The 18,324-nt window shown below is 35.9% G+C and overlaps 2 protein-coding genes and 1 pseudogene across 3 annotated transcripts; all 3 read right to left on the reverse strand.

Annotated features, from left to right (window-relative positions):
* Positions 1-997: 997 nt before the first annotated feature.
* Positions 998-5,501, reverse strand: LOC114281683 (1-aminocyclopropane-1-carboxylate synthase 6-like; annotated as a pseudogene). Its single transcript, XR_014337531.1, has 3 exons — positions 5,308-5,501; positions 2,556-2,716; positions 998-2,409 (listed from the first exon to the last, which is right to left on the reverse strand). The product of XR_014337531.1 is annotated as a 1-aminocyclopropane-1-carboxylate synthase 6-like (transcript).
* Positions 5,502-6,893: 1,392 nt separating this feature from the next.
* Positions 6,894-8,143, reverse strand: LOC145797677 (protein YLS7-like). The gene has a single exon (XM_082885079.1). The coding sequence runs from the start codon at positions 8,141-8,143 to the stop codon at positions 7,313-7,315; it is 831 nt and encodes a 276-aa protein (XP_082741205.1). The 3' UTR covers positions 6,894-7,312.
* A 420-nt stretch (positions 8,144-8,563) lies between these two features.
* On the reverse strand, positions 8,564-17,794 carry LOC114281682 (protein trichome birefringence-like 18). The gene is made up of 3 exons (XM_082882430.1): positions 17,454-17,794; positions 12,908-13,922; positions 8,564-9,758 (listed from the first exon to the last, which is right to left on the reverse strand). Exons 2-3 carry the CDS (start codon positions 13,233-13,235, stop codon positions 9,460-9,462), a joined length of 627 nt encoding a protein of 208 aa, XP_082738556.1. The 5' UTR covers positions 13,236-13,922; positions 17,454-17,794; the 3' UTR covers positions 8,564-9,459.
* Positions 17,795-18,324: the final 530 nt, after the last annotated feature.

Consider the following 18,324-nt stretch of genomic DNA (forward strand, 5'->3'; position numbering starts at 1 on the left):
CCACAGTTTCTCTCTCCGCAGAGGCAGAGTTTTTTTCAGCGAAGGGTTGGTTTCAGAGGTTTCAGAATGGTATGCCTCAGCCTCAGCCTTCGTCTTGGTTAAATAGCCGAGGCAGCCACGCGTATCGCGCGCCTCTTACCACCAGCCGACAAACGGGCACGCAAGCCAAGGCGCCCACGTGCCTCGCCATCATGTCCGGCACACCTTTTGATGAATTGGGCACGCCTTTTGATGGCACGCCTTTTTAAAAAATTGAGCGCACCTTTTGAGGATGCGATTTTTTATGGGTCCGACAAGACTCTGTAAACTGTCCCGACATAGATTCCGGTTAGTTTCTACAAGGGTCCGACAAGACTCTGTAAACTGTCCCGACATTGATTCCGGTTAGTTTCTACAAGGGTCCAGCAAGACTCCGTAAACTGTCACAACATTGTCTTCTACAACGGTCCGACATGACCCCATAAACTGTCTTCTACAAACGGTCCGACATGACCCCATAAACTGTTTTTCTACAACGGTCCGACATGACCCCATAAACTGTCTTCTACAACGGTCCGACATGACCCCATAAACTGTCTTCTACAGCGGTCTGACACCGCCATCCAGTGTCCTCTACAACGTTATGACACCACCATTCAGTGTCTTCACCAACGGTCTGACACGACCATACAGTGTCTCCTATCCTTTTTTATTTTTATGTATTTTCTTGTTTTGTTACTCTCTCCAAACTCAAGTTGGTTAGTTTCTCTCCTCCTTGAGTTTGCGGGGGGCTGTTAGAATTTCCCATCTTTACCTTCACCTACTCCACTACACACTCCACTTCACCTACCTCCACTTCACCACACACTCCACTTCACCTAACCCACTATCACCTCCACTACACCTACTACCACATTTTCTTCTATATATAGATTGTATAGGAATTGTAATTAATAAATCTTGTAATCTATCAATCAAATATCAATCAATAATACATCATTTTTCTACAGGCATAATATGAACAGAAGTAAGATGTCATAAAAAGCAAGAGATCAAAAATCTGTCTTTCATTGATTCTGTTTTACATCCTAATGACATGAAATAACAATCATATGCAAACACCTCCTGTTATGCATATGGTATTTGAGAGCACAACTATGCTCATCTGATTGTAACAATTGCAGGAGTTTATGAAGAATGCAGTTCAATGCTGCATCTTTGGAACTAAAAACGGGACTAGAAGATTGCAGAGAAAGTGGAAGAGGCAGATACAACTGAAACTGATGTAGGAAAATGAGATCCTCCTGCCTTACAGTTCAAAATACCCCGCAATTATCTGTCTCTCCATCAACCATCACTTTGTAGATTGTCACTTTTCAATGCCGAGCCCAAGTCATGAGAACGTAACTATTTTATTTAGAAGTTCCATAATGAACGAATGAATTTCAATGACCACCATGAACAAATTTCAAAATCTGCAAGGGCTCCGACATAGTAATGGTGGCTCGCTATGCTCAATCAAACACCCTAATCGTGATTTCTCATAGAGCAATGTCATCATATCTTAAACTCCACAAGTTCAAGTCACTTCAAGTACGTGTACAAATTTCTACAACCTTACTAATTCATTTCATAACTATGGGAATATCATTTTCCGATAATGTAGTGAAACAACAGGTTCAATGCAGTGGCAAGCTGACCCAGGAGTTACGTTGATCTTCGCTATGCTCAAGAGTTTATCCCATAGTTCAATCTCCCCTTTCTCATTGTAAGGTCAAATTAATTTGCTCATATTAGCCCAGCAGTATAAACCCCCACTGCTATTTGCACACTCAATCCTTAGTTGTTTCAAACCTGCCACAAACAAATCATACAAGGATCGTATCCTCTTTCTATTGATATCAATGTATTCCTGCATGAATTGCATATCTGACAGCATCGAAATTAGTAGCCGTTGGGTTGGAGCTGAAATTGAAGCAAATCTCGCCAACCTTTTGGAAGCTGTCAAAACATTTTCATTTTCGGAATAGATTACCCCAACTCTAAATCCTGGAAGGGAAAAATCTTTGGATAGCCCATATATTATATGAACCTGGTTCATGTCAAAATCTTCAAGAGTCAAGAATTTCTGCCATGCTTACAAAGTCTTCGCTTCCATAGGTGGACCCTGCAAATATTTCATCAGATATGATATGGATGTTCTTATCTCTGGCAAATTCTAGGAGGCTGTAGAGTGTTTCACGAGTCAGCAGATTGCCAACAGGCTGTAGAGTGTTTGAGAAGATAATTCCACAAACTTTTTGTTCACGTTTTCTCGCTTGATTGAATGCTTGTTCAAGAGCCATGATACTTAAAATGAAATTGTTGGAGCTGCGACAGGGAACAGGAATTAGCTCTTCTCCTGTTCGCCACTTTATATCCCTATCAAAGCTGCATATAGCTTTTCTGATTAAGTTTCACAAAAATTATCTTACAATGAAATAATAGAATGAAAAATTGTTTATCAATTGATGTTTATAGATGAGCAAAATAGATTATTACTGAGAAATTCTTTAAAATCAGAAGAGCAATATTACCCTGGGTAGTATGGTGTGGGAATGAGAAATGCATTCCCCTGGTCTGCCGAACAAAAGCAGAGTATGTCGATTGCAGGATTCACACCAGATGTTAATACTAGTTGCGATGAGTTAAAAGATACAGCTACTCCCATTACCTGAGACATGAAACCTGCCACAGCCTGCAAAATTGACTTATTGTTAACAAAGACAGTGCAATTCCATGACACACTTGGCTGATTATTTTATGTGATTAAAACAGTGATAAACTAAGGACAATTCATAGGCTTCTGGTGTTTAAATTTTTTTTAAGGTTTTATTTTTATTTTTAGAAGAAGTTCAACTAGAAAAGAAATGCAATGAAAAAGAGAGGAATCTATAGGAAGTACGACTATCACTTGCACACTACTACCCTGAACACACACACATATGACAACCACAGACAAAAATTGATAAGTAGCTTTTTCTTTTGGGGAAATTGCAAATACATGGAGCAGTGGAAAGAAATTAACTACAAATGGATTTTTTTTTTTTTTTTTTGGGTGCAACTGTGACACAGGAAGAGTTGCACCATGCATGAGAATGGATTTGCATAGGAGAGTTGCAGTATCATGAAAATGCAATTCTTTTTCCACTGCTCCACTGAAATGCAATTTCTCCTTTTCTTTTCAAGTAATGAAACAAAGACAAAGGATCATCTGATGCATTAATATAGCATGCCTTCTCTACATTTTATGGTCCCAATATATTGCATTCCTTAGGATGGGCTTTTGGGAGGCAACTAACAAGCCTCACAATCAGAACATCAATCAATTAGTGTTCTGAACAGTATATTGGAGGCTTAAGCAAGTTGGAATGTCCAGAGTTCAAAACTCATAAAAATAAGACATAACAATCAGGGAAGATCTTTATGAATCAACACAACATCTTTATCACAGGATTTGAATTGAACAAATTGAAGATTACTTCTCATGAAAATGAGTACAACTATTGGCAAGGACGGAAAGAGACTTTTGCCCAAGGGGGCCATTAAATGGTGGGTGAAGATTTAACAATAGTGTTACAGATGAGGCTCCAGACAAAACCGATCAAAAATAGAAGATTAGATGTAGCAGTGGATAATGCAAATTTTAGGACAAAAACAAGACATACTTAAATGATATATGAAGGTACTAACAACAAATCAAAAACATCTGCACACCAACCATAATCACCTCTACATTGCCTATTGACTAGAATTTTTTAAAAATAAATCAATTAAAATAAAAATAATACTAAACTTATCTTATTTTTTTATTATTCTTATCATCTTATGTGCTAGCATTGCATTGAAGATAGACATGAGATATGAAACCCATTACATTCATGTTGCACCCACAAATGAGGTAATAAACACACTATTATATAAAAATATGATAAAGCTAACATTATTGTTAAGATAAATTGATTGATAAGAAGATATTTTAACATAGAAGAATATTTCAACATAAATTAATAATAAGTCCAACCAAGGAATAAAGGTAAAGAACAAACATATAGAGAGCTCTTTGATTTGGGATAAGACAAAAGAGTTCGTAGATGGTAAATGAGGAGCGGGGCCATATATGTATAAAATGATAAATATATCAGAGTTTAAACACTACGCTTCACATTCTTCACATGAGCAGAGGGGTCACGGGCCCCCATTGTCTCTGCATAGTTCTGTCATTGACTGTCAGAATATTCTTTCTTGAAAATTCCACCTAAAATCATCAAACTGCACTACATAAATCTTTGGTAAGAAAAGCCCTCAATTACCAGTGAAGATACTCCTAACCCCTTCATTTAAGGGTCGAACATATATCTTCTATATAAGGGGTGTGTGCAAGGGGATGTTCCTATACTTGACAAGATTCCACATTGTCAACTCCAAAGTTAAATCAATAGGTATCATACATGTATGATGACCTCCACTTTTTCTTCCACGCAAAGATGCCCCACCCGCAAACAACAAATTTACCATCCTAGAAGTGAAGACGTCAAATGACTTTTGCTCGAGATGGTAAGAAACGCCTCAGTTTGGTTGCTCCCAAAATTTATAAAATTGGATAAGTTACTATGAATTAATGACTTTTCAAGTTTAAAAGCTCCCATGCATGTGCATGAAGCATAATAAAATGAACTAATGCTTACTATCTTAGAAGAAAGTCAAGAACCCAAAAAGGCAACCAAAGACGCATACGAAGTCCACAAGCCATTCGCTGTAAATATTTTATGTGAATTAATGACAAGAAAACTAAGATCCTTGTCCACCAATGACACGTATATTATCTAATCCTTCCTCCATAAGGATTACAAAAATTCATGAATATCATTTATCAACATAAATTAAGAGGGCTTTCTATATATCACCGGATTATACACATGACGTAGGTGGTAATATAAATTGATGAAATACATTTGGTGATAAATAGCATTTCTCAAATGATAATCATGTTGCAACTTTAATATTTTTCATGTCAAGACAATTGATCTATTTTTCATTTATCTGCATCTCTTTTGTGTCTTTGTTTTTTAGCTTTTTTCCCAGATAATCGGCCCAGATTGTTGGACATTCACGACACTAAGACAACAGAAAATGAGCTCCAACCAAAAAAAAAAAAAAATTCAAGCAAGATAAATAAAGGTGCATACGTGTGTGCAGATATTATTATTAAATTACAAACTTCCATCATTCAAAAATAAAAAAATAGAAACATCTGGGTCCTAATTGTGAGGATGAACATTATCTTACTGTAGCAATTTGAAGAACTCCAAATTAACCCACAAGGAATTTAAACCATTCGTTTCATCTGTGTGTAGGTGTAGGTCAGCAGCAAACTTCGTAAGGCTACAACAGCAAAGAGAAGTTGGCTCTTCCTTTTTCTCCCCCTCCTGATTAGTGAAAGAAAATTGGCAAAATAGTGACAAGGTGGAAGATTTTGTGAGAGCTACTACATAAGTGTGAATCACCAAAAGTAATTGTGACATTAATGTTGTGTTTGGTTGGGGGATTTGGGGAGGAATTTGGAAAAGGAAAGGGAAAAGGTGTGTGAAACTATGTGAAATTTAGGCATGTTTTATTCACATTTCACCTACCTTTTCCATTTTCCTTTCCAAATCCCTTCTCAAATCCCCCAACCAAACACAGCATAAAAGATCATATATTTCACCTCGATGGGAATAAAAATAATAAAAACAAACAAACTATTAAAACTATCCTTTTTATCAAATATTTGACTTGATTCCACAGTAGTCATAGCCAAAAAAAAAAGAAAAAAAATCATAACCATTGAAAGATATTTGCCAGCAAAGTTTTTAATGAACAAAAATAATTATATGTTTCACCAATCTATAATGAATTATAATATATATGAAAAAAATACATTTCAAGCTAACACTCACCCAATAGCAGTTAAAACATTTTATAGGGGTAGTAGCTGAAACATCGAAATTAATTCCCACTACTTTATCATATCGTTCACAGAGTTTGTGGCAAGGGAAAGTGGTCAATTTTGTTCAGCAGCTAATATAATCTGTGTTTCTCATTGTACTACTAAACAGAAAGCTACTGATAAGTTTGAAGCATTTTATGAAATCGAATGTCAACCTGTCTAAGAAAGATGCAATATATATATACATAAGTAAATAAATAAATAAAAACAAAAACAAACAAACCAAGTTTTCAATGTCATTTCAACTCCATTTAGGCCCAGATGGATCAAATGTTTTTCCTTATGTGCCACTTCAATTTTGAGGAAGTGTACATTATTTTGGTTTTAGGGATGTACTAAAACTGTACTGTTTTAAGGCACAATAGCCATTTTTCTGTCATTTTTCCAGTGCCCTGGGGATGGGATTTACTTAAAATATAGTAAGACTAAAACATTAAAATATTCACTTCTCTCATTTTTTACATCTCTATCTGTCATCTTGAATGTTTTAAACTATTACTCATCAATTGTTTTTATTCATATCATCTCTCATTAGTATCGCCCCCTCTTAAGAGTGGAAAATTATTCTGGCACCTCCCTGCCCCATTCTTTGTTGGGGCGGAGACACGATACCATAAACCTGGCCTGGCCCCATTGTCATTCCTTCATGGGAAAAGGCAAACTTAGTTAAAACAATCTAAAGTTTTCCATGCTACCACAAAGGAAGAAGAACAAATAATTATTAAAAAAAAAAAAAAGATGGAAGAGCAAACAACAGTTCCCCCATAAAAGAAAAAGGAAAAAGAAAAAGAAATAAAGCAGAAAGAGAGAGAGAAGAAACATAGCACCCTTGCACAGCATAAATAAAGCATAGAGAGAGACATGAGAAGGATAAAAGCATTCCAAGTACAAGAAGCATCAAAACTTGTTTATTACCACCTTGTAGGCTCCAACATTTTGTGTTTATTTCCTTATACATTGCCTCAGGTAATGATCATCCAGGGCTGGTAAATTACCTGCATAACTCTACATAGCTGAACGGGAAATTTAACGCACGGTAGGTACAAAGATTTTGACAATAGTAATTATGGTAATTCAAAAACGGCTCATCTTTTTTTCCATGGACATACATTGATGGAGCTGAAAAAGGAATGGAAGTAAAGATGTCTGCAAATACAATTTGACATTTTTACAATTTAACAACAAAATAAGCTTGTTATTCACAGGACTAGGATAACACTCACCTAGCCATAACTTACTAGTTTTTCGGACAGACAAAATCAAACTTCCGAATGATGATTAGTTTGCAACATACAAGTGTATGACTCAGGAATGAAGGCTCCAGTTACCCTCAAATTCTCTGCTAATTATTTCAAGCATCAGCTCATTCCATGTATCAACCGGACCTGGCATACACCAGTGTAAGCAATCTTGTGGTGGGGGCATCCCATTGGGGCCACGTTTGGTGATCTTATTTGGGTCGGTGCTCCTATATGGGCCTGGATGCCCATCATGGCGGTACGCAAAGACTCCTGTGATGTCCATAAACTTCAGTTTTGATTTGTTTGTCATCTTTTTGGTCGCACATTCAAAGCCTGCCACCTGTTTCTCGTGCATTATATTTGTATATCCATTTTCCACTAATTCACTATCTAAAGCGGGCTTTACCTTTCCTGTGCACGACCCTCCTGTATTCCATTCCCCACGCTCATAATGATGAGGGGAAAAAGAACGCACAATGGTTAGACCAGTGTAATTTGGATGTGTAGCAAGGGCAGTGAGAATTGTTTCAACAGCTATTCCAAAAGCCTCAATGTGGTTAACTTTTGTTGGACGTTTCTTGTCTGGCCACCTGAACTGTCCTCCCACAATCTCATTGTTCAAGATATAGACCGATTGCTTCCCAAACCAGTGGCCAGATGAAAGGACAATCACATCAAAATTTGGGATGAATTCCATGAAGCGCTCATCAGGAGCATCAAGGTGGAGCTTATCCACACCCTTCGGAATAAAATCAAATGGCTCAGGTGTTGTATGGACAAGCCATGTGGACCATATTCGGACAATCATTGTAGACGTTGACCTGAAATAGTAATGATGCATTCTTCTGTTCCCACGGTATTTTGGAACTTCAATCTGAAAGAATCGCAGAATCATGAAATAAAATAATCAGATGCAAGTTTAATGCAAATAAGAACATTCCATAAAAGTTGGAGAATTTGATGAGAGATAAATTCAAGAATTGTCCAGTTAATGAAGTATATTTAAATCTTGGCTGGTCAAGCACTAATAATTTATTTTTAGAGAATTTTTTTTTCACTTGAAAGTTCTTTAGAGAAAATTATTTTATTCATGTTGATCACATACAACATATATGCGCCATGAATACGCAGTAATGCAGACAAGAGAATTTCATTGCCTTAGGAATAGAATATGCTTTCTTTGAATTTGACAGCCAGAGGCAAAAAAAAAAGAAAAAAAAAAATAATAATAATAATAATAAAATAAAAGTCAACAGATATTTATTACATGCCAGGCATGATACACCAATTCTATACCTTCATTCAACACTCACAAACTGCACTAGACTTTTACATCTAATAGAAGAATATACAACTTGAACAAGGCCCTTCATAAGCAGTAAGCGGAATAAATATGAGCCAAGCCATGCAATTTGGCAAGAAAACCCTAAGTAGAGATTCTACCCTGGCACACGTTTCAACAAAGCTAGGTGGACAGGCCTAACTTCCAATCTAAAATGTTGACACCACCTAGAGAAGTGTACAATGTAAGTAGTTGCATGCATTGTAGTTTTTCTTATTTCTGCAACACATGTTTCATTCACACTGCAACCTAAATATTAACTAATATTTTAGTGAACTACCTAACCATATGCTGATACCCATTTTCAATATTGAGACGATCTCTCCCAAAGAAACACCTTGCAGTCCAATAATCAAAACTGGAATAAGCAACCCTGTGAATCTTTTACAATATTGTCCCACTTGTAAATCCAAAATGGGCAAGCTATATGTAAAACTCTTTCCTCTTAAAAAAACAAATATTTCAAGAAATCTAATGAAAAGATTACCCTGATTATTGGATAAGTATGTTATTCAGATCCATATAGAAATTTAGTGTTCTTAAGATGACGAAACTAGTTAAGAGAATTTTGTCAAAACTGAACCCACAAAATATTACTCAAATAAAAAATTGGACTACTTCAAAGTAACCAATCAAAAAATCAAATAAGCGCAACCAAACTCTTGTTAGCTGATATGGGGCAAAATTTCTCAAACAGCCATTTTGTTCTCAGCCTTGCTAGCAAACTGAAAGGAAATTTTGTAATTCACATATGCAAATTGTGGAATATACAGAGAAAAATCCTCTCAGGATATGGTTGGGGCATTGGCCACCTTATCAAACTAGCAAACACCAGTTTGGAGCAGCATTCCTTTCGTATAGTTATATCACTATAGAAAGTTTTTGATACTTGCCTGCCAAAGGATGCACAACAGTGATTCCATCTGGTTCCGAGCAAGTGAGTCACCGATGAAAGCTAATGTCTTCCCTCTCATCAACTCTAGAAATTTTTTAGAATCAAATCTTGGAAGGTCACACTTGTCGGGTTGCCATCGCCAATTTTCATAGTCTTTGTCTGGCCTCCCATTTCCCTGGCAGTTCTGTGTCTGTGTCAGCACAGGGCATGAATCATTTGTGTATAATGGTCCAGTTGAATCATGTACCCATTTTCCATGGTACAGATCACAGCCTAAATAGAAACCAAGGACAAACCAAATGAAAGAGTTTTAACAAGAAATAATAAAAAAAATTGTTCTTATGGAGAGAATCAACTTGTAAGAAATAAAAATAGTCTGCAGCTCTAGACCTGCTAATACACATCAGAATTGAAAAGAGAGATGCTCAGATGAGCAAATTCCAAGCTTCAATCCCAAAAAATAATAATTAAAAAAAAATCCAAAAAGAACATCATAAGGGACAGGAAAGCTAAGTTTGCATGAAATTCATCGTCAGCAGACAGGGTGACAATATTTATTAACAAAAATCAGTCAACATGTTTCAGCCTGCCATCAAAATGACCTGGCCCTATACTTGGTTCCTTGTTGGTGCTAGTAAGGTCACAAATCCTTCAGGCATCAACATGTGCTGGTAAGCACAAACAAATGCATTTTATGGAAAACCACTTCTAGATAAACATCAGAGACAAAATTTAATCTTCCCATCAACATCGTTGCTGCAATACCTATGTAAAAACCATTGTTTTTTTTTTTGGTAGTAAGTAGGCAGGAAAATGAATTCATCACAAGTAGGAAAGCAGAGAAGTAATAAGAAGGAAGATTCTTCTCTAGGAACTATAAGAAGTGTTAACCACTGTTAATATATTTTAGCATCATCAGCTAGAGTTATGTAAAAATGCATCCCTATACACAGGGAAGAACAATTAGAATCTCCACAGTGGCTTATTGTCCACCATTCTTCCCTGTTAAGCAAACCAAGGAGCTGCTGCATTATGATTTTTCATGCATAACAGTAGTGAAGTACAAGACTAAAAACCAACACAACATGAATTAAGGAATTGTCATTAAAGCGAAGTAAGAGAGTTGTTCATTCAACTAAGAGAATTGAATTAAGGTATTGTCATTAATGGGAACTAAGAGAATTGTTCATTCAACTATTATTAAGCAGATAGCAAAAGCACCAGAAGACAATCACATGTGCCTAGAGACCATGAAAGGTTACTTTCCAGAAAACATTTGTTGTAATATCAGCATTTGGAAAAAATGTGGATGATTCTCTGGCATGCAATAACAGACAACTGGAGAATTCCATCGAAGTCCACCACAAAAGAGTGCATGTGGCATAAGGTGCTTCTTTAAAGCTCAAACATGAGGTACTCCCTTTGTGATATCTATGTTTGGTACACATCTTATGCAAAGTTTAGAGCAATCAAGAAACAACATCTCCAAAAGATGAGTGCAGAAATGAAAATGATAAGATGCACAAGAACTAAGAAAGAATAAGGTAGACTAACAAAAAGAAGAAACATTCCTGAGTAGGTAAAATTAGAACATCTTTAGTCCTTGCAAGTAGCAACATATACTGAAAACTATAACCGGAATGGAAGAAAGCACTTTAATCTTCAATTTACACATTGTTCCCAAATATTCCACACTTGATAATGGAAACCCTCGTCAAAAGTGGCACCGAAGGCTTTCAATTATTTGGAAGCCATCTGAGACTTGAGCAAAAACAAAAAAGTCACCAATCACATTGGATGCCCAAGTGAGAAACAAATGACTTTTTTTTTCATGAGATAAAGGAAATTTCATAAAACCATGTGAAAAACAAGGAGTGTTTACTTCAAAGGCCAAGGCAAGCTAAGCAAATGAAAATTTTAAGGTTTTGAGAAGGTAATGAGTGAAAAATGCAAGAGATAACAACTTTCACCCTAATATTCCTCAGCAGTGTCCAGCCTTCTTTTATGAAAATGGTGTCACACTACATCTTATATATGTGGGACTTCACAATTGATATGTAAAGTGGCAGACCCATTAATCAATTTAAACAATTCAGATGATTAGAACATATCATATTTGCATGGATAAAGAAAGCGGTTAAACCAAATTTTACTGATCATCCATACAATAACAAAGGTTTATGCAACACTTTCATCTACCATTCATTGTGAAATATGGTTGCTGATCCAACCTACATGTGTTCAAATCAAACATTTAAGGGATTATAATCAGTAGACAGCCAAAACATTATTGATCACATTTCCCAACTTGGGTGGACAAGAAAATACAATTGAAAAGCCCAACCCACATTTCTCTTTAAAACCCAAGTATTAAGAAGAGAGAAACTGGAGCTTTATAACTAGTACAAATTGAGCAATTCCAAGCGATGTGGGATACATTCCAATACACCCCTTGGACGACGACATATCCCAACCAAACTCTGATACTAAATTGAAAAGCCCGGCGCTCACACTTCTCCTTAAAACCTAGTTATTAAAGATAGAAAAACTGAAAGCCTTATAATTAGCACAAATGGAGCAATTCCAAGCGATGTGGGATACATTCCAACAAATACCATACATGGCATTTTGCAAAGTAAATAGCATACATATTGTGCTCTTTTAAAAAAGATTAAGGGCACCCATGGTTGGCTCGACTCTTGCAAACTTCTTTCATATATCAAACTAGAACTACGGTACGGTTCCCATTCTAGACCAAAAGAAAAACTACACTCTGCCAACGCTTGAAGCTGACCTTTTCTATCTAAATTGTGCAGTGTTTGCTTTAAAGAGAAAGAACTTTCTTAAGCAATAGCAGTGGGGGAGAGGCGGGTGAGGGCAGGGGAGTGGTCGGCAGCGGTGGGGGGAGGTGGGGAAGGGGATATCGTAGCCGGAAAGGGTTGGCTGGCTACAGATTAGGGTTTATGGAGGTAGGGAAGGGAGGGGAAGAGAGAGAAGTGAGGGAAGAGGGAAATGGGCTGGAGGACAATTGAGTAACTGGCACAACGTTTTTTTAAAAGTTTCCATGTCAAGTGCAAATACTTTTTATTTCCATTTTTCTGTAATTTTCCCAAAATGGTACACGTATTGTTGACAACTAAATATATCTAACAAACAAACAAACAAACAAACAAGATAACAAGTTAGAAAATAAAAGAACAAATTAAAACCACAAATATAGATAATCAGAATTTAGTGTCTATAGAGATATACATCTAATTTAAGTGAAGTTTCTGGGATATTAGTGTCTATATATTAGACATAATTAATTACACAAGAAAGTACTAATCAACATGAATAGTTGAGAAGGTAAGCGGGCATATTTCTAACGACAATGATAGTAAATAAAGATCACAAAAAGGAAAGAGAATATTTGGGGGTACCTGAATCAACCGAACCACTCTTACTTATGTCACCAGATGCAGGAGATGAAGATGGCACAGCCAATCCTGGCTGTATAATATTGGAACTGTTTACTAAGCCCAGGGAAGCAGGTTCAGCATTTTCAACACCCTTTGCAACATTAGAAGAGGTAGGATTTTCATTGGCCTCTTGCCCTTGTTGATCCATTGATTTCTCTGTTTCTGATACAATTGAAGGACCAGAATACCCTTGTAAATTAGACACGTCATTTGTATCATCAGACTTCGAAGTCTGATTCTCATCCATCCCACCTTTGCTGCCAACAACAGATTGATTGTCCCCTGACATTGACAAGTCTGACTTTATAGAAGAAGAATCATCAATTCAATCATCATTGTGTCGGGAATTACTTTCGGTTTCATTTAACCCCGACACCACTACATCAAATTTTCTCAAATATTTGTTATTACCATCGTTGAAAGAATCACGAATTGTTTTATTGCTCCGAGACGTTGAATTAAATTCCCTCAAATTATCAACACCATACAAGTTCCAACGAACAGTAGACCCAATTGGTTGTGTGACCAGAAGCAATGAAGTGAAGATTAACAAGAAAGCTAGTCCGTACACTGAAGCTACAATCCATGAAAGAACCCTTGGATAGGCAACCGTTGTTGATGCTCCTTCAGGTGAACCTGAAGTCAGGTGTAACCCCTCAAAATAATACATAATTCCCACATCCAATCTTTCCATAAACACGATAGATAGTTTACATCGCCATACAAACATGAGAGTTAATATTACAAAAATATATTCCATATTAAGTATAAATATTTACAAAAATAATAGAATGTCCTACAAGCTTACATCTTTTCAAGTTGTTACTTGGTCAATCAAAAGAAAAGTTCTAACTCTTTTACAGGTAAAGCCCTCGACTTGCATTTACATATAATTAACAAAATAAATAACAAAGTAGAGTCTTCAACTCCGAAGACCTCCCAAGTAAAGATCTTGAACTTGACACGTCTCCTGTACCTGAAAATGGTGTCCTAAGTAGGGTGAGCCAAAGCCCAGTAGAAATGTACTAAACCCAATATGAGAAATAACTAAAACATTATCACATAACAAATGATCGACATGTATAAACATTATCACACTCTTCTCATAGCCCAACAACAATTATATCCATGCTACCATCCACTTCCCTTATTTGTCCAGATCAGTTCCTAATTATGGTTCAATATCTAACCAAACAATTTAAGTGAGATTACCACTCGACTTGTTAACTCTTTCGTTACCCATGATTCAAAATGAAACTACATCTCATGTAACTAATGCTTCACTTTATAAGGTCTCAGGACTTTCACCCCGGACGCCTCGGCCAACTTAATACATTTCCCAACTCCTCTCAAATAATGATACATATACAATGTATTTAAACATATAACCACCTATGGAGTACATCCCCTATCTTTTTCTAAATAATGTGTTAAAGTATATGAACACACGTGTGAAGTATATAAAAATAATGTGTTAAAGTATATGAACACATATGCAGTACATCCCCCATCTCCTCCCAAATAATTTACATACATAATGTGTTATAGTATATGAACACGTGTGTGTGTGGAGTACATCCCATATCTTCTCCCACACACTGGAGTACATCCCCTATCTCCTCCCAAATAAATTACATATATAATGTATTTAAGTACTTCATCACATACCATGATCAATCAATACACATATTTGCTGTATTATTCCAACCATCACATTCAATGACATAAAACGTTCGACTAATTTCAGTTTTCCCTAATCAACATACAGTATCTACAACAATCAAGACTATCCTCCATTGATAGCCCAAAGTAGTTATCTCTAAACAGATAATAAATTCATTAACAGATAAAATATCTACAATCTCATAGGTGAGTGATTAAATTATTCAACTACACCATTTACTCCCACAATTTCTCAATTTCATTATTCTCAACTCAATTTCACATTTTTCCAAATTAATTATTCAAATTAATTATTCAACATAAATAGGGCATTTTCCCCTTTTTCTCAATATCAACCCTAAGGTTCAATTTCATCAATTTGACAACAATAACTCCATTTTCCAAGGTCTCTTATACACATAGAGTTTAACATTTGAAAACCCCCTTTTTATAACCACCAAACAAACCCTAACTTTCCCAAAATTACCCAACATTACTAACTAATCAAAATGACTAATATTTATGTCAAAACTCATACGAAGGAGTAGATCATCCCTACCTCAAAGTTAGGAGCTCAAAGGAGATGAGGAGGAAAACCAAAGATGCTCCAAATGCGAGATTTTTTGGATAAAAGTGAAGCCCACCCCGAGCACAACCTTTCTTACAAAGGGACTATGTTAGAAACACACTAGAAGTAGACCAATCCCTAGAGAGAAGGTAAGTGTAGAGAGAGAGAGGGAGTTGAATCTAGGGTTGTGAAATCAAAAGGGGTGAAAAAGTAAAGTGTAAACCCGCTGCTGACTACTGATATAACATAGACTTGCTCGAGCGAAGGATTGGTCGCTCGAGCGACCAGACACAAAGAAAACCTTTCTCGAGCGAAGAAAGTCTCGTTCGAGCCAACAATGCAAAACTTCAGGTCTGCAACCAAAAGCATGCTTGAGCGAAGAAAAGCTCGCTTGAGCGAAGAACTCCAAAACATAGTCCTCGCTTGCTCGAGTGAAGGAAAGCTCGCTCGAGACAAGGATTGCAACTCTCAGGTCTAAACCCAGACGCAGACGCACGCTCGAGCGAAGGACTTCTCGCTCGAGCCACCAGACACAACACCCAAGTCTCGCTCGAGCAAAGGAACCCGGGCTCGAGCGAAAGATCTAAAACAAGGGGCTCGCTCGAGCGACAAAAGCCTCGCTCGAACGAAGAACCAAAATTCTGGACAGCAACATTTGGTCTAAAAACTCACCCAACCTGCTACAAACCTGCCCAACACATCCTAAAACTCATATACAAAGAATCGAAGGACGAAAACAAGATACAACACCAACCAACACCCACGGAACCAAGTCCGGGTTACAATAATCAAAGGAGGGAAAACCGGGATCGCTATACAGGGCTGTCCAAGACATAAAGTACAAATCCTCCAAATAGATGATTAACTACCTTAACTTCCTAATATCATTTTCCAAATCACAAGTCGCTCAAACATATGATTTACTAAATTCTTGGCTCCTGTCTCCACAAATATCAAAGCTCAAGTTTGATCTTCAAGTTCCTTGTACTTGTTTGTATTCCTTCGCTAAAACAGCCAAGGACACTTTCAACAAACAATACTTTCCATAATTGCTTCTAACAAGAAGCTGCTATTGAATTTCAGTGATTAATTCACCATAAATCATCAAAAATGAATCTCCTACAGATACATCAAATCCAGTGTGTTATCACTGTACTGTATGAACACAAATCAAACAAAATTTTCAATAATAATAATGAGAAACAGTTAAGGAAACACCAACACAAATTTAAAAAGCAAAACAAAATTATAAATGCTAGAAGCTCCCCTTTTGCTAATATAGTGTTGTGGAATAGAAAACAAATCAAAACTTGCTCCATTTGGTTAGTTTTTATAACTTATTTTTTGAATTTGTTTTTTGAAAAATTAGAAATTAGTTTGACGTCAAAAACAGAGAAAATCCTATGAAAATAATGACTGATTTAAGAAAAATAATATTTGACCAAACTAATTATTAAATTTAAAAAAAAAAATCAATTCTGATAACTTAACCAAATGTAGAGAGCACTGGGGAAACTCCAAACGTCTCACTTTCTAAAAAAACGTATGGGTTCTCCATACAGTAGGACTCCTACCACAAAATGTATAATTTTATTATAAAATTTTGTAATATCAATCACAAAATATATAATTTTATTATAAATTGGTGTAACAAAATGTTTAAATTTTATGATTGATGTTGCAAAAATTTATAATTTGATTACAATATTTTTTGTTATCCCGATTTGTAATGAGGTAACAATTTTATAATTAATGTTATGAAATTTTGTGATAAAATTATATATTTAGAGCGGGCACACACCATAACATTTTCCAAAACGCATATATGACTGCAATTCGATAGGAAACCTATGGTAGACGCTCCATAGGACCCTATCATAATTGGCGTAATTTTACCACAAAATTTTATAACATCAATTACAAAATATATAATCTTACAACAAATTAACGTAATAAAATATCTAAAATTTTGTAATTCATGTAATAAAAGTTTGTAACTTGATTACAATATTTTTTATTACGTTAATTTGTGATAAGATTATATAATTTGTGATTGATATTATAAAATTTTGTGATAAAATTATGTCGATTTGTAATAAGGTGCATATGGGAAGGAAGGTGTACCATAGGATTTTCCCATTGGATTCGAAACAGCGAAAAAACGGATGTTTTCACAGCAACCAAACAAGAGGCATAAATTCAGTTCCAGATTTTACGAATTTCACGCAAACAAAACAATCAAAAAGTTTCAAACAAAGAGAGATCTCAAAACAGTACCTTTGACAGAGAAACCAAGCTCGATAAGCATCAAATTGCCTAGAAATTTCGCATCGAACTTCAATGTCTGAAAAAAGAAACCACTAGGAATTTTAAATCAAAAGTTCTTCGTCTCCAATCAGAGGAAATCCAGTGATAAATACAGGTCTGTTCAATAAATAGATGATAATTACTTTTAATGATTAAATTATTGATAAGTTTAATTTTGAATTGAATTGAGGATGTTGATTATAGGAATGTATAATCCAATGTTTTCCGAGTCTCCGAAATATTAGGGTTTTCAATCACTATGAAACGAGCTTTTTCTTTAGCATCGATTTATTTTCTCGGAAAGTCGAGAGTGTGAAAGGACAATGGACCGGACCACATTCAATCCAGATCCAAATTTATCATTGATCCATAAATCTTAAAATCAAATTTATTGACTAATTATTCCCACTATTATTTTAAGGAAAATTCTACTTCCGCTACTAGTTTAAGGGTGGTGATATTAGCACATTATCTATTATTTTAGGCCATCTATTTCATTTTTATTTATAAATTTTGAATTTTTTTAAAAAAAAATTCTTCTTCCAAATAATATTAAAAGTATCTTTGTAAAATTATTTTACCCATTCAATTGAATGCATACTGTACGAGGAGCAAATATTCCGGCAAGCCCGTACTCCTTTCTTCCGAGCTCCGTTTCTGTCTGATCACCTGCGAGCAAATAACGGTGAGCTACCCGGCAGTGTGTGGCCGGAAAAACCCTCCGACGATCAAGTTAGCACACACCTTAGGATAGAGGGAGAGAGAGAGAGAGAGAGGAGTGTTAGAGTGTAAGAATTTCCTTACAAAATGTTCCTGTCCGCCGTATGGGGGGCGCAGACAT

The sequence above is a fragment of the Camellia sinensis genome, chromosome 8 (assembly GCF_055761805.1).
Source record: "Camellia sinensis isolate YWXY chromosome 8, ASM5576180v1, whole genome shotgun sequence".
Lineage (NCBI taxonomy): Eukaryota > Viridiplantae > Streptophyta > Magnoliopsida > Ericales > Theaceae > Camellia > Camellia sinensis.

Bases quoted from the DNA above. Each gene is read 5' to 3' on its own strand.
- LOC145797677 (XM_082885079.1), bottom strand. From the start codon at position 8,143: ATGATTCTGCGATTCTTTCAGATTGAAGTTCCAAAATACCGTGGGAAC.
- LOC114281682 (XM_082882430.1), bottom strand. From the start codon at position 13,235: ATGTCAGGGGACAATCAATCTGTTGTTGGCAGCAAAGGTGGGATGGAT. The intron at 9,759-12,907 runs GTACCCCCAAAT...GTTTCTATTTAG, and splicing joins GAGTGGTTCGGTTGATTCAG to GCTGTGATCTGTACCATGGA.